Consider the following 16820-nt stretch of genomic DNA (forward strand, 5'->3'; position numbering starts at 1 on the left):
TCGTTCACAGCTGACATCGAATCCATTTTGTAATAAATATTGTCCACAAATGCATTTCCGAATTACGTCTTTCTGACTCATGGGAAGTTGGGTCGTGATGTGTTGCTATGTGACCCAGTGATTGAAGCACACTGCGTCGTAATTCCTCAGCGGATGGTCTCTTACTGTTGTCCACATTCAAACATGGGCGGATGATATCAGCTAATGCCGGTGCGAGCTCTTCACTGACGAACGGAACGTAACCAGCCATGATTCGCACGGCAAATTGATGTTGGGTGGTTTTTGCATCCATCGTAAACGTACCGCTTTCTCCCGGGAGAGGGTCGGACTTCTTATACTTGCGTATATGAATTCCACTAGAACGATCAAATAAATCATGCATAATACAACCGACACTCCAGATATCCGTTTTCCGACTCGGAGCCGGGGGCTGCTCCTGACTTCCCATGTGCATAATCTCGGGTGCCATGTATTTGAGCGTTCCACCAACGTTCATGTCGGCGTGCGTCTCACTAGCGGTGTTGTTCCCCATTACCTCTAGACCGTCCAGGTCGCCGATTACCACCGCAGCATGCCGGTCAGCATGGTGTTTCAGGAAGATATTGCCGGGTTTCAAGTCACCGTGCCTGAGGTGTCGCGCGTGTAAGAATTCCACACCAGTCACGATTTGCAGTGCATAACATAATGCGCTCCCTTGATCTAGAAGCGCATGATCGGCCTTTACTCCGAATAACAGCCTCTCCAAGTCGCCGCCTAGTGCGAAGACGTCAAATTTGCTTCAACAAGGCATAATGTTCATGCCTTCGCAAAGATCCATAAGGATTTCCACAGAAAAGCCAGTATTAGTTGAGAAAAAACTGACTCTGTGAAACGCTACCAGATGTGGGCATTGTAGGCTAAGCAGTGTCACCCATCTGTCCCTGGAACGTTCGCTGACTTTCAAATTTTTCACTTTTGTTTCGTCAATGACTTTGACTGCCGCTTCCTCTTCACCGGTATAATTCCCGCGATGTACGATTCTGGCTCTGTAAACGTGTCCAGATGATCCTTGACCAAGACTGTTGCGATGCGAATACACATACAGGCAGTCGCTTCCCATGTTGTCCAGAATCTTCCCCTAAAGGAAATTGTATTATTTATCTGTCAAGCATCCGATAACCTCCCGATTCAATCAGTTCTAATAATTTCTAGCTAGTGTTCACGGTTAAAATACAGTCTACGATATTGCGCATTTCTGTACATAACATATTGAGACAGAGAACAGGTGTGTACAAGCCTGTCCGGTAATTTCTGTCGTAAAGGTACAGCTAGCGCGAAATTTGCGTTTAAATCCATAGCCACGTCACTGCGCTTATCAGATTGACTAAATGCGCTCCGCAGTTAGATTGTCCATTACTACAGCGACCGTTTTTTAGCCACCTTCCGCCAGGCAGTTACTGTTATTCTCATTAAATTATCTGGCACGCACCAAGCCACCAGCCAGCCAGATGCACGTTACGTATGAAAACAGTGTGGCGTGGCGCGCCGTAGCATGGAATTTGGCGTAACACGCAAATTTGTGTATTTCGCTGTATTGAACCGGCAGAAATTACCGGACAAGCTTGTACACTGAATTGCTATCGATCTTTATTACAGGGCACTATTCAAAAGGCTGGACCAACGACGCTGATTGGCAGGGTTACCCAGTTTCTGCATTGGCAGGCGTGTTTATTATGGTGTTTAACATAATCTTCCCGTTAGCAAGTGTATACCACGTACTACAACTACATCACTTTGAAATGAAAAGTGTACAATACCCTTTCCATTTCAAAGCGATGACTTTTCTCAACAACTGATCAAGTTGGCTGTACATTGTGAATAACGAATCACCGCACCCGCCACATGTGGCGAGTTACATGATGAATCATGCTGGGCGCCTCATCGATTAGTAAGGTTAGATAAGTTCCTTTTTGTTCTTCCCTGTCTTTTGAAGTATCGCTGGGATGATTCTTTTTAGAAACGGATGAAATGCAAGCGTACATGCAATTACAAGCAAAATTCGATAAGATCGGTTCATAATAAAACTTTTGGGTGCACCTGAATGCATTTAAACTTGCTGAATTTCTTTGCTCTCACATCTCGGCAACCCGATGCTACCCGAGAAAAAGGATTTTATGCCTATGCAGTGCAGACAAATCATTTGGTTACCCAGTGCCGAAAACCAAATCCCCGACACTGTTCGAAAGTTCCCATCAATGCACACGTATTTCCTGCTATTCCTGTGTATGTACGATGGACCGGGTCACTTATCTTAAGAATATCAGTAATGAGTAAAGCCAGAGGAACGCGTGCCGGAACGGTTAGCGTTCGTGCTGATAATGCTGGCCGGCAAAGCATTAGCAGCAGTAAATAATTTGGGTGCATGAAACACTGTTGAACGGTGACACTATTCACTATCTTTTGCCAATATACATAATATTATGTGGGGTAAATCATATCTGATTTAGCCACACTTAGCTAAAACCCTGTCTGCCTCAGCATTCCGTTAGTTTTTGGCTTCGCTGTACCTTTGTGTACTTTGCTAAGGACCAAGCTTTCTCAACAGTGGCAATATTGACTTTTGCAGTTTGAAAAGATTGGCTTATGTACCGCTCGTGTGGATTTATGAGGAAAATATGGGCAGCGACAAGCGAATGAATGTTTGCTTTACGAAGTCGTGATGGGCACCGTACAAGCGTTTCTACCGATAATGAAAATAGCACCGTAGTACGAAGTGCAAATAGTCCAAAGATCGATGGTTGCCCGGCACAGCAAAAGTGCGGCTATCATCGAGTCAGCCATAGCTCGCCACCCTAGTAGCGTTGCTAGCTCTGGCTGTTCAGGGTTGCGTTCAATGCAATTCAGGTAGGTAGTAATGGCAGTTAGTTACACTTCGGGCTACGCTGTAGTCATAGTATTTGCAAAGGTTTTCTACCCGTTCAGCAGAAGCACGAGCATTCTTGCGAACGCAAATCGCCAAAACGATGCCGAAGACCAAGGCGACACTGCAGGCAATGGATGGACACCACAGCCGTCTCTCCTGGTGTTAGCATGGGTCCGGCCGTTCTGCAAAGAAAATCACCCTACATCGAGCAATTATACCACAATGTTATCCACAAGCAAAGGTTTACGGAGGATTGCGTGGAAAGGTGTCGGGATTGTCAATGTACTGGCTGGCAGTCGGGCTGAGACGTACTGCAATCACCGAGTAATTGACAGAGACGACATATTCCATGGAAATGGCGCACCGTAACTGCTGGTGCGCCGCTAGGATCGCTTCATAAGACATTGGTGCAACGCTTGTGCCTGTAATAAAATATTGTTATTCAGTGGGTTTGACATATTGACAGCTGGGTGAACAGGTGCACCTTCGTACACTTTGAACAATTGCTTTTCCCAGCATACTGTACAGAAACTGGCTTCTTCGCCACAGAGGCTGAAGTGTTATGCAGGAGTATTATAGTTGTGCAAGAAGGTTCACAAATATCTCTGAACAGTTCAAAATGCTGGGCGCAGAACACAATAACGTGGATAGACTGGTTTCTGCATGCAAGGGTGCATACCTGCTTCAGGAAAAGTCCCAATGAAGGCCACCCCGATTCCTTGTGTGTTTAGCGGTTTGTAATAAGCGCCCTTAAGCAGCCATCCTCGACCCTCAAATACCGCTCCATCCATTCCGATCAAAAAGCTACAGTACAGATACTGTTCGATAAAGCAGGAAAACAGCCCAAAAATATGCAAGTATCGACTTATGATCGAATTGGCTGGCGAATAAAGCAAATTACCAGATTCAGATGAGAACATGTACTGTATTATGTGGAAAACTGTCACCATATTACTGTTTCCCCGCAAGATGGGATTAGACATTACTTGTAAGCGATATCGGCGAATTTCGTGGTGGATGAAGGCGAGAAGCCCATATGGTCATCCTGTATGGCTTTGACGGTTTTCTTGCAGGACTCCCGATCAGTACACGTCCCGTGCACCGTGGTGCCGGTTAGCGTCTGCGTGTACACCATGTAGCGCAATGGGTATTGTAGAAAGGTTTTGACCTCGGTTTGGTTATTGTATATCGGATCGCGCGCATGCCACTCTGAACGGGAAACCATCGCCGGACATGATGCGTTGAACGGAAATGTTCCGTTTCCCGAAGCTCCTGGGATCAACGCGACGTGTTGGATATCTTTAATATCTGGAATGATGATTTTTACTCAACAGCGACAAAATTATCTAAGGTTGCGGAGGTGACTTTTGTTTGTGGTTTTGTGGCACCCGTGGTTTGTCCCCAACCTAAATGCGCGCACGCTAGCAAGGATACCGAATCGCCATAATAGTTACCGTAAACGGGGAAAACGCATACTGTTAAGGTGAAAGCTAAATAAAATTAACAACACCAGATATGGGAGCATGAATTTAAAAAATAGGTGTAAATATACAGCTAAAGTGCGTATCTATTACTCCTATCGTGAGACCATATTAACGAAATTAAAATAAAATACCGAACACGCGTCCGGTTTCCGGCAGTACAGACTCTAGCCGCTTACCGGCTGGAACCGCATCGGCAAAAGCACTGGGTACGGTGGAGTCGGCATATGTGTAGCGAAAAACGCACACAACTGCTATAATCTCACAGGGGTGCAGCATACTTGCTGAATAAATTATAAAACTAAAGAAACGTTAAAGCGAGTTCTCGAAATGCAAACATGTAGAAAAGGCGATTGATTACTTAATTACAGCTTTTTTATAGTTACGGTTACGGTTATGGTTACAACCGCTCTAGATCTTCGAACATACAACAATAGCAGTCATAAATGCAGTAAGAGGTACTGCGAAGGGTCAGCAAATACGATAACAAAAACCTTATCAACTTCGACGTAAAATAAATCCTAGAAAACGTTGGCCATAAGGATTAGATTTGATGGCGCTGCTGGAGACACACAGAATTAAAATCGTGAAAATAAGACTCGTTTACCGTAAGTCAATAAAGTCCGTATGTTAGCACGTAGCACTATGTGTGCGTTAGCTGATAAGGTATTCAAGCGTTTGGTCGCAAACTTGTAAACAGGGGCAGGAGCGGGATGTATCTAACAGATGTGTGAAATTATAGCCATATTTAAAAATGCGGCTTTGACGTGCTTTTCGCTGTAGCAGAGGAAAACAAAACGAAGCAATTCAAAACATTTACTTCAGTGCATAAATTCTTCTTACATATGCTTGTTTCTTTGACAAACAGAAAATAGTCGATCTAATTGTAATTTTGCAATCAGCGATCGTGTCTAAAAACGAAGCAAGTTTTACGACATTTGTTGATAAAACCCTTAAGATCAACGTTTTTTTTAAATATTGAAAAGCTGCGCAAAAATTTTTCATTATTAGGTAGACTTTGTACATCTCGATTTGTAGTAGAAAGGCTGTACCTTTCTACTACAAAATAGAGAAATGGTATAATAATTTGGTTTGTATTTTGTTCCGTTTGTGGTATGTTTGTACTTCTACAAGTGCAAATAAGGCATAATGCATACAATATCTCCGTCAACTTCATAGTACTGTATTAGCGCAAACCTTATAGCGAACTAGAACGGTAGTAAAAAGTGTATTAATCGTACAGTACATCCGATCCCCAACAGATGATAACGGTAATACTGAGCGCAGTATAAAGCTCTTATAAATTAGCCAACTTCTGCCGACCGTGCATTAAGAAGCGTCATATCCTCTAGCAAATAACGTTGGTATAGTCTTCACGAAATGCGTTACCGATAACAGATGCGTTACCCAATATTACACCAAGGTTTTAGCATTTTCTCAATTGCCGCAGTTTCCTCTGTTAATTAATTCGCTACTTTAAATTATCGCACTGGAACATTTGGCTGGCATCCCGGGAAAAAATATATTTATGTTGCACCGCCTTACAGAGCGGTAAGCACAAGTATTTGTGTTTGCCAATAAAGACACTGTTCGTTGGGCTGCCTTGTGCCATCTGTGACATTATCAAAGAGAATTTAATTTTAGCGCTTCGCGATTATCAAGAAACGTATTTGTGTCACTGATTCATTAACAACAGCAAATACTATTTTTGGCATTCTTATCGATAACACGCGTATAAATTCAAATACAAAAGCGATATTTCTTTCTTAACTCGGCAAAATGACCATTTTTATGTCATTCAGCGTCACGTTCATACTTGTCCAAAACCCGGAAAATCACAGGAATAGAAATGACCTGATAGAAGAGAGCCAGTGGTTTGTGATATTATGAACCGGGAAGCCGGTAGCCATAATTCTTATCGCACCGCGACATTTCGCCGCCGACAACTCGTCGCAGACTTTTAGTCGCAGACATTTCACCGCAAGGTCATCTCGCCTTGCGACGCTTCGTCGTGGGACATTCAATCCGCAGGACGTTATGACGTGAGACAATTCGTAAGACGCCGAGACATAATTCCTACAAAATGAATAACTTACTAAACTGAGTAATTCCTAAGAATAACAAACCTAAGAATAACCTAAGGAAACCTAAATAAGAACAAGCCTAAGAATAACCTGAAAATAATTTAGAACAACCTAAGAAACCTAAAAGACCTAAGAAAAGCTCTACAGAAACCCGGAAAACCTGCGAAAATTAAGCGTGTCGAATGTTTTTGCGGCGAAGTCCGCGACCAGACGTCGCAGTTCCGAAATGTCCCAATGCTCATTGTCCCTAAGCGAAGTATGCCAGCGTTAAAATGTCCTGCGGCGAAATATCACGCTCCCAAATGTCCGGGTGCGACTTGGCGGAATTCTTATAAAACAGCACGATGACAGCTATCATCGTGCTGTTTTCAGCCAACGCTTTCGCTGCTAGCAGTTAACTTGCCGAGGAATCAGCCGAAGATGGTTTAGCATTTTGTATTCGAGGAGTGGCTCACAACTCAGACCCTTACTGCGTGATTGTGTCGCCCGCAGAGTAACAGAGTCACACAGCTTCAGGTTTTGACGAATAATTACCAGCAACAACTCGCTGCGCTCGGCGCAAACGATAAAAAGTTGATGAAGTTATTCGTGCCTGTATAGTAAAGCCTGTTAAAGCACGGACACAAATCCGATAAGTTATCCAGCGTAAATGGTCTGCACTGAAAGCTATAGTGAAAGGCAGTCTTTTTTTGACCGCATGTGACTATGTGGATAATAGAAGGTGCTCAAGCATATAAAGCGATAACCATTCTCCGCTTTTCAACATTTTGGTTGATGTCTAGCTGAAGAACAGTGACAGTTATTTTAGACTTGTACAGCAGGAATGGATCAGGAATGTTCCTTCTTTACATCGTTGGGATTCCTCTACTTTGTCAAGAGTTCCTAGGCCCAGTATCAATGTAAGCAAGAAAGGGATTAGTTACTAGAATGATAATTTATTACAGGTTGGTAACTCGACTTTGCTCATTTAGTAGAGTTTTCACAATATATTTTAGCTATAACTTGTAGCTTGGAGAACAAATGCAATGGAAGTTTGACACTATATTGTCCCACGTACTTCGACGGCAGACCGGACACAATCCGCTATTCCTCTATCACCAGGATGCCGCGGGGATAGAGCTACTTCGACGCTACCCTGGATTCCTTTTGCCTAGACCGGGGGTTTTCTTAGCATTTATTCAGCATCAGGTGCTGCAAAGACGTCGATTCATCTTAGTGAAATACTTATGATTAATTATCATTTGTTACCCGCCGCGTCCGATCACTTCGGCCGCGTTACATTTCGGCCGCACTGGTTCACTTCGGCCAACGTTCACTTCGGCCGCGGCTCACTTCGGCCAACACTCAATTCGGCCAACGCTCATTTCGGCAAATGGACGTTTCGGCCATCATAGCTTTTGTTTGGGTTTCCCATGTTTTCTAGGTTTGTCTTAGGTTTGTTATGTTTTCTTAAGTTTCTTAGGTTTATAAATTTCTTAGGTTTCTTAGGTTTTTTAATTTATTAGGTTTCTTAGGTTTTTTAATTTCTTAGGTTTCTTGGGCTTTCTTAGGTTTTCCACAATATCTTAAGTTTATAAATTTCTTAGGTTTCTTAGGTTTCTTAGGTTTTTTTAAGTTTTTTTTATGTTTCTTAGGTTTTTTTAGGTTATCTTAGGTATGTTAGGTTTTTTAGTTGTTCTTTGATCTAATGTTTTCATAGGTGTTCTTAGGTTATCCTTGTTTTCTTTATGAAATGAAGATTTCTTCATGATTTCCTTAAATGTCGTACGGTTAAATTTTCAGTGCTCTCCCTTGACTGTAGACTTCGTAACCATGATCATCGGCCTTATGACGGTCGACGAGGTGTTCATCAGAACAATCGGGAAAGAGAGACATGATGTTGACTGTTACACTTCAAAAAATTGCTCAAACAAATTGTGCGTACGAGTACAAAATGAAACAGAACAAAATTTCGCGTATTAGGAGAAATAGCATGTTACGCGGTGCAGGTTAAAAGTTTTGGTATTTCCGCCGAAATGTGCTGTGGCCGAACTGAGTTGCGGCCGAAAAGAATGACGGCCAAAGTGAATGGCGGCCGAAGTGAATGGCGGCCGAAAAGCTTTGGCCGAAATGAGCGCGGCCGAAATGAAAACGGCCGAAGTGATCGGTAGCCGTTACCCGCAGTTTGCTTTATGTTATTTAGAACCCTAAACCTTCCCTCTGGAGAATATTTCCAAAATCTGCGACAGGATTGTATCGCCACAGTCCCGTCTAAAACACTTGACCGGCAACCACACCGCACTCTCCAAACCTGCAACGGTGGTGCAAGCACTGATATCGTACACGAGAAAGCCGTCCATAGCACAAGAATACTATCGCAGCTTATCGTCTGCTAACAGTGCCCATAATGCTCTTATCGATTTCGTTATCCTTGAAGGTACAAATCCGTATTGCCATAAAGTACATTGGTCCTGTGGAACGCTGTAGATTGTGTGTTATATTCGTTCTAAATACTGCCTCGGCAAACAATGTCCACTGTTCTGCGTTATCGGATTAGGTGAATAAGTTTTATAATATTTGTCATACATTTGGAGCCGTGGACCGTGTCAACTGCCCATCCAGCTTTGTTCCCTCGGTGACGGGACTGAATCCGGCGTACGGGCGAAAATAAGACAATCAGCCCACGACTTCGGCATGCAACGGGGATTCGACCTCCCCTCCACCAGCAGAAACTTGGAATACGACCCTTACTCAACTGCCCGTTACTGCCTTTCCCCGTAAGACTGCGACCTTTCCGCCTCCCGTCACTGGCGCTCCTGTTCAACTTCCGTTTTGTTTTCTGAATCCGTTGAACATTACCTGCCGTCTCAGACGAGTGAATCTCCCGACGCCTGATTTGGATCTGGAGGGCGCCATGACGACCGTGTTTGACGGCGACAACACCCTCAATTGCCGCGTGATACTCTACGATCTGCATTCATGGATTGTGGCGAAAACCGAAACCCGACAGAAGCGAGCGTTGTTTTACGAGCCAATCAAAGTGGAGTGTACCCGGGGACATTTGACAGTGTCCCATGTGGACCCCGGCACATCGGAGTCAACGGGTGTAGCCTTCCGTACCGGTGCCTCCAAGATGTGTATGGTGGCATCCCGAGAATTTTTGGACTATGTGGCGGGCTTTGCGGGAAATCATGTCAGATAGTCAATGTTTACAGTATTTCCACTTCTCAATGCGTTTGGAATGCTTTTTTGCGATAAAAAACAGCTGCGGAACAAAACGATTCGCTAACAATAAAATAGTTTGTAAAAATAAATTTCCGAAGATAGTTCAGAATGAGCCGCAACGCAGATTTTTTTAATATTTCAAAAAGAAGTACGTATTTTTTCCTTGGTGTGTGCGAGACTTACGCTAGATTGGTGACTGAAATTTGTGCGAGTATATAAAAAATATCATCTACCACCACAGGGCAGTATTTTGTGGTGCATACTGAATGTGCATACGTTTTTTCTATTGTGATACTGTGAAGAATTGTTGGAAGGGGCTGTCGCTTTTTGCGACTACTGTTCTTGAACGTATGTCTACAACCTCGTGCAGGTTATTATTGAGGGTTGTAGACATTAAGCCGATTCAGCAAATAATCTAACAAATCACTGTCAACCACTGCTGAAGAAACTGAATGCATGGGTCTCACCGTAACTTGATCTAGAGGATTTCGGTTGTTAGTTGGCTGTGTCACTGTCATTTCAAGCCGGACTCCTCCGTTTTCCGCACTATCAGCTTCAGTGTATACCTCGAGCTATGGCGTGCGGACGTTAGGCGTCAGGCGGTATCTTTCATTCTAGACGTCTAGCATTCTAAATTCTCATCCTTTATGCCAGAAAATGTTTTCGGAAAACTATCACGATAATTTATTAGAAAAACTGATATGGATTTCCGAAACAATTCTAGGGAAAAATACAACTATTGGTTTTTCTTGAAAAAATTGGAAATTTTAATTATCGCTACGGATTTTCGAAAAAATTACGAAGGAGGATTCTGATAGGCATGTTGTTCGTTCGTGCAGGTTTATTGCGCTTTAAAATCGGAGCCGATGTCCTCATAGTTTACACACGATTCAAAACAGTTTAAATGTGCGAGAATGTTATCGAAAAATTTGCATTCTTAGTCTGCTGGTGGAATTCGGTTGGTCGATTTCGCTTCCGTGAGTTATATTCCACTCCAAATGTACACGCTGCTTGTTAGTTCGTTATCTCCTTCTTTTGCAAATACACCAATAAAGAATGCGTCTGGACCGGAGTTTTCCTACCGGTCTTTAGTAGTTTTTCTGCAATACCGTACAGCTGCCCAAGTCATCCCAGACGCAAAGTTTAAATTATTGAAAAACGGGGACTCTTTTGTCGCAGGCTTTACGGCATACTATACACTAACGTAATTTATACACAGTACTGTTTACGGACTCACTATGGTGGTTTTTCATGCGGGAGGGGTGCACTTGGGGGGATACTCCTGTTAATTTAAGTCATTGCACAGAGAAAAGCTCTAAATAATTTTGATTGAACGATTAAAAAAGCACAAAATCAACCTAGAAAATAGCCAATGCAGAGCGTTAAAGTTAATAAGCATCACGTAAAGTGTACTTTACTGAAAGAATGTTAAATCTGGAACAATCGGCGTTCGTTTAAGTATAGTGGTATTCTGTCGTAATTTCGTTGATTACCGTTAGATTCGCTCCGTTAAACTCCGCCACGCTCCAGGTGTTGCCAACGCGATTTGGGACATAATACCTTGCCCACAGGCTCTTCCCGCGGTACAGTTCGACAACAGAATTCGAATTGGCTAACAACGAGATCTGTTGTTTCTTGCGGCTATTCCAATCGTATACACTGATACGGTACGTGCCGGGCAGCTGCTTCGTGATGACGGTACTATCGGCAAAAGTTCCAGCGTAGTCATTCTGAATCAGCTTATCTTCGCTTGATTTCATTCCCTGACATTCCACACGTGTGCGGTATTGGGTGTCCTGCAGAGGCCCTTCGACCACCAGCTCCATGTAGGCATATCTCGAATTAAAGAGAATTATCCGAATGTCATCGTTAGACACGTCAGGCATCAGTGAATGCATAGGGGCGGGGCCGACGAGGCTGTAGACGACAACCGTGAAGACTTTCGGTATGTATCCTGTCGCGCTAGCTGTTGCCGTGTAATATCCAGACGGTAGGCTCTGGACCCAGTAACCATTTTCCATCGTTGTAGTTGTCGCGAGAAAAGGCCCTGAGTCATTGTTCAGACCGTAACGAAAAGTAACATTTACAGAAGGGGCGGGAATAGCTACGTTATAGTTGCCAGGACTCATATAAAAAAGCCGTCCGCTGACTGTGGCAGGTCCGGCCCATGTTTCGCTGATCCACAACAAGGGTTCCATTATGACTGTGCTGTTCAGTCGGAGATTACGATGAAAGTTTGCTAGGACAATTGGTGAGAAGCCGGCCATCTCGAAGGTTATGGTGTGGATCGTCTCCACCGGTATAGACAAATTAAATTCTCCGAAAGCGTTTGTCATTGCTGTTTGACTATCAACCAACAGATCGTTGGCATCTCTCAGCGCAGCGTGAACCGTCGCATGATTGATGGATCGCCCGGCATCGAAGTCTCTGGATAGCCAAACGGCTGTTATCCTTTGCTCTGCAAGAGATCAACTAATTAGTTCTCGAGAACAAAGCCGACAACCACAAGCAGCACGCTCAAGGTAAATTGCATGCTGCTTAAACAAGCAAATAGGTGACTAGGTTTTGTACCTATCCAACAGTTGCCAACTACTGAATGAATATTCGAGTTACCTTTTGCAGCGACCACGGCTAACGATAATGCGAACGTAAGCATTAAGGTAAAGGCGGACATTTTGTGAAACTACTCGTATAACAGAATTATCCGGCGTTGCACTATGGTCACTTTCGGTTGCAGCATTGGTTGTTATGATTGTTTGCGCATCTCGCGCTGCCGCTGCGCTTATATTTTAAGCTATTGGGATTCATTTTTATATCACAGTAAGATTATTTTATCTGAAGTAATATCGCTGGAATCGTTTGAAGTACTTTGTAGCATGAATCATGGCATGCATCGAGAGTAAGAATGTGAAACGTCATAAAGTAAGATCGTTGTAAGTCCGCTGAATGGTATTTATTTCGGTGCTCATCACTGTATACGGTAGACACTCAGGACATCCAGAATTCCGAGTCAGCACTTCCAGAGTGCCGAGTCAGCACTGCCTTTGAGTGATTGGAAGTTTCTATCACTTTATACCGCGTGATAAAGAGACAGACTCTTTTATTCGCTCAGGGACACTGCTGACTCGGCACTCTGGAAATGCTGACACAGCACCCAAGATGTGGTGACTCGGCACTCTGGGCCGGATGTCCTACGAGAGAAAGTTAGCATACCACTGGGGGTACTATCGCAGCTTATCGTCCGCTGCCGCTGCGCATAATGCACTTATCGATTCCGTTATCGTTGAAGGTAAAGAAAGACAGCTCTAAATCCAAGCTTGAAGAGACACTTGGCTGCTATTAAAGCGGACTGTGAGCCACCGAGGTTAATCTCGCAATATGCTTATAGCACGAACGAAAATCGTAGTAATTTTCTTTCTCATTTTTTCCTTTCCTTCTTGTCGCTTAAAACTACTTTAATATGTTCTTGATGATTCAACATTGATCGAATTCTAAGAACGAAGAAAGGGACACTCAGAAGTGATTTAAAAATTAAACGCCCCATTTTCACACTTGTAAAAAATTTTCGACGAGGAATTCTTATTGCCAGTTTTCTTAACATCTGAAATTTGACATAAATCATCGTAATCGATGAGGCGCAGATACAACTTTTGTATTTTGACGGGAAAAACAAAATGCCGTGTTGCCAGTTTTAAGTATCGTAAAAACAAAAAATCGAAATTTAGTATAGAACGAAAAACGAATGATGTATGCTTTCCGGAATTATTTATCGGTATAAGAATGTTGTGCATTTGGTCCGTCTCAGTGTTAGAAGCACCGCAGATGTCGATACAAGAACGTCGCTTAAACAACTTTCCAGAAAAGACAATCTGGATCTGTAGCATGGGAAGGAACCCAGGCGAAGCAATCCAGATGTCTGTTTTCCAGTTCACGCGGCTAACAAGAGGAACCAGTGGCTCGAATCTCCAGAAGCCAGATATTTTTTGTAGGCCATACAATCTAAGAGTTTACCAAACATGGCACCGATAGATTACGGATTGACGGCGGTTTTTTAGAAAATTCTAAGTGGTTGGTATCGGTCTGTGTTTTGTGATTTGTTATAGTGTTGCGCACTTACCCTTGTCGGTTTTGCAGAATCCCGCTGCTTTCTGGATGGATTTCTGTTTTTTAGAATTAATTTGTGATGATAGATCAAACTAAGGGCTTTCATACATAACGTTTCTAAAAATTAAATATGCACGGAGATGATTGCAGTAAGTACTAAGTTCATAAAGAAACTGAAAGCTTTTTGCGAAATTATCCTCTGTATATTTACAATGGATACTGCCTCGGTAAAAAATGAGCGTTATCGCGTTAGATGGGCAAAGTCTGTAATATTTGTCAGAAAATTTATAGGCCACTATCTTGCTGTTCGTTAACTTGCTGAGGTTTTTTTGCTGACTGACAAAAAGATTACCTGACCTTTTCTTCAACGAATGGTTGGATTTTTAACAGAATTTTGTTTGAAACGTCCGAGACGGCACGTTATGTTCAACGGATTAAAAAGGCAGAATGGACGGTCGACTGGAACGGCAGTGATGGTCGGCAGAAAGGTCGTTATACCCGCGGGAACGGCCGTAGGAGGCGGTCGAGTGAAGGTCGCGTTCCCAGTCGCTACTATTTGAGTGGGGGTCGAATTTTGGGTGCCCCTTTGAGCCGAAATGGCAGTGAATGCAATCCAAGACAGTTACGAATGTTTTTAAAAAATGCCATCGTTAATCGATCGAAACGAAGCGAAGACCTTCTATGTTGAGGAAAACGGGACTTTTGGCTATCCCTTGGTTCCGCACTAAGAAGGACTAACTGTTAAGTCTTATTACCTGCTAAGGTAAGGGTTTTATACTTACTATGATATCATGCTGCTGACCGCTATGACGTCACCTTAGAAGTTTCCGTATCGGCCCCATACAGCAGTGCTGTATCGATAGTTTACATCACATGAACGGCACAAGAACGGCATCTGTTTCTAAAATTCCATAATTGTGGTAATAGCAACCTGTCTTTCCGTCGTTGCAATGACATTTAAATAACCGAGCTGTTTGGGCTCTTGGTCCGCGAATCACGGTATATGCGTGTGCTATCGGTATCTTTGCCGTCAAAGGTGGGCGTATATCCTGTGAGAACAGCTGAATTTCTGTCCATTGCGTAGACAGCGCATAACCTTCGATATAGTGATAAGTACTGTAAATCCCGTGAATGTGCGTAAAAAGCACGAGTAACCGACAATAATGGCCTGCGGCAGCAATCCCCATGGGCACTTTGTCCGGCAGGGGATAAAAGGTGGCAGTGGCACCTGCCACTGGCAACTGCCACCGGCAGTGGCATTTGCCACAATGCGTTCTGGCAAGCGATAAAACGTGGCAACTGTTAAAAATTCAGAATCAGCTTGAGACAGTTTTGCCATTCAACGATAAGTTCTTGGGAGAGCATTTTCGTGTTTTCACACATCGACTCTATAAAAACTTGTCTATGGACGCACACTCCAGCTGAGTCTTGTGTCCGCGCCTTCCAATACAGTATTAAATGAGTGCTGCAACGGTGTTTTGCAAACGCAACTGTCACAGAATACACTCAAAATCAGTGCCGCTCACGATCGAAGCGCGGTAATGCGACGCGACGGTAAACGTTCCATTCGTGCATTCAGCTAAGAGCAGGCGACCTCCAGAAATCGTTTGACTTTGGATAACACATTATACTCACTGAAAAGCTAAGCTACAGGCGCGCGGCTGTAGGGCTGAGTTTGACTCTGACTAATAAAAGTCAGAGACGGACTATCAAAATAACCTAAAAACCCTAATAATTCTAAGGATCGCAAAAAGCGCAAGAAACCTTAAAAAACAATAAAAAGTCTAAAAAGGCTTAAAAAATGTTTTTTCTGTGCTATTCAGACGGCATCTTGCCATTTCGGCCGCATGACTTTTCGGCCGCATGACACTTCTGCTGCACGACACCTCGGCTGCCTGATATTTTTTATGTTTTTCTTAGGCTTCTTAGGTTTTCGCAGGTTACTTAGGTTTTTTGGTTTTCTTAGGTCGTTTTAGATTTTTTTGTTTTTCTTTGGATTCATATGTTTTCTTACGCCCGAGTTAAACGGGCGGCCGAATTGTCAGGCGGCCGAAGTGTCGGGCGGCCGAAGTGTCAGGGAGTCCGTCAGACTCCAATGCCACGGCGGACGCAGTGCAAGCCGAACTGCTAGCGCCTTTGTCCATTGATGGATGGGGCGGATGTGACGGTGGCCGCATTGATGCGCCAAACGCCGGGTTAAAGTCCTCCAAGGCTTCAATTACGCCCAACAGACTGTAAGACAACGAAAAGCTAGAAAAAGCCTGTGCGGTTGACTCTGGCAAGCAAGGAGCGCGTCTGGTTATAATTTTTTTTGTATTTGCGCTATAAATACTACAGATGTACTCGGTGTGCAATCTTTTTTTTGTTCTGTTTGTTTTCGTTTTTTATCTTTTTTGGACAAATCTTGAGCGAACACTACTCTAGGTTCGGTATCCCTTGTACAAAGTCGCACTTAGAATGTTTTTTATAATTAGGGTTAACCATACTTGACGTGGACCATGCACACGCACGCTTTCACGAGTTCCTTCAGTATTTTGATTTCTGAATTTTTAACTGTTGCCACGTTTTATCGCTTGCCAGAACGCGTAGAGGCAACAGCCACTGCCGGTGGCAGTTGCCAGTGGCAGGTGCCACTGCCACCTTTTATCCCCTGCCACTTTGTCCTGTATCCCTTCCGCCGCCAGAGGCGGGATAGAACTGCATTTCTACAAAATTATCCAACGGTTTTGTATCCCAGTGGCAGTGCTCATGGACCTCAGGTTTGGCGATTTTGTTCAGTACGGTTTAGCCAAACACTTACAGCTCGAATTGAAAAGGAATTCATTAAATTGGAAAAGCCGCGCGCATTTACGGAACATATATGCGGATATGTTTACAAGACGGGCGTAGAAGTGGTGATGATTTTCACAGTTCTGGTGATAAGGAAGATATAGGTCAACAAGTAGTTAAAATTACATGGGCATTTGCTGTCTGAAATGCGAAAAGTAAAATGGGATTCAACCCGTGAATTTTGCCCGTGCAGTGCAGGTGTATCCACTGCGCATT

The 16820-nt window shown here is 43.5% G+C and overlaps 2 protein-coding genes and 1 long non-coding RNA gene across 4 annotated transcripts; 1 reads left to right on the plus strand and 2 right to left on the minus strand.

Moving 5' to 3' along the window:
- Nucleotides 1-6: 6 nt before the first annotated feature.
- LOC129602294 (peptidoglycan recognition protein 3-like) lies at nt 7-4829 on the minus strand. 2 transcript variants are annotated; one of them, XR_008692379.1, is made up of 7 exons: nt 4563-4829; nt 3889-4210; nt 3582-3706; nt 3150-3324; nt 2954-3084; nt 971-1117; nt 7-753 (listed from the first exon to the last, which is right to left on the minus strand). XR_008692379.1 is itself a non-coding variant. In XM_055501292.1 (6 exons), the coding sequence occupies exons 1-5, from the start codon at nt 4660-4662 to the stop codon at nt 2958-2960; spliced, it is 849 nt and encodes a 282-aa protein (XP_055357267.1). In that variant the 5' UTR covers nt 4663-4829; the 3' UTR covers nt 7-1117; nt 2954-2957. The 2 variants fall into 2 exon arrangements, 1 of the variants encoding a protein (XP_055357267.1); XM_055501292.1 differs by having other exon boundaries at nt 7-1117.
- Nucleotides 4830-5915: 1086 nt separating this feature from the next.
- On the plus strand, nt 5916-7619 carry LOC129602297 (uncharacterized). Its single transcript, XR_008692380.1, has 3 exons — nt 5916-5934; nt 7276-7366; nt 7476-7619. It is a non-coding gene; the product is annotated as an uncharacterized LOC129602297 (long non-coding RNA).
- A 3302-nt stretch (nt 7620-10921) lies between these two features.
- On the minus strand, nt 10922-12564 carry LOC129602295 (uncharacterized). The gene is made up of 2 exons (XM_055501293.1): nt 12285-12564; nt 10922-12129 (listed from the first exon to the last, which is right to left on the minus strand). The coding sequence occupies exons 1-2, from the start codon at nt 12343-12345 to the stop codon at nt 11126-11128; spliced, it is 1065 nt and encodes a 354-aa protein (XP_055357268.1). The 5' UTR covers nt 12346-12564; the 3' UTR covers nt 10922-11125.
- Nucleotides 12565-16820: the final 4256 nt, after the last annotated feature.

The sequence above is a fragment of the Paramacrobiotus metropolitanus genome, unplaced genomic scaffold, assembly GCF_019649055.1.
Source record: "Paramacrobiotus metropolitanus isolate TYO unplaced genomic scaffold, Prichtersi_v1.0 Parri_scaffold0000388, whole genome shotgun sequence".
Taxonomy (NCBI): Eukaryota; Metazoa; Tardigrada; class Eutardigrada; order Parachela; family Macrobiotidae; genus Paramacrobiotus; species Paramacrobiotus metropolitanus.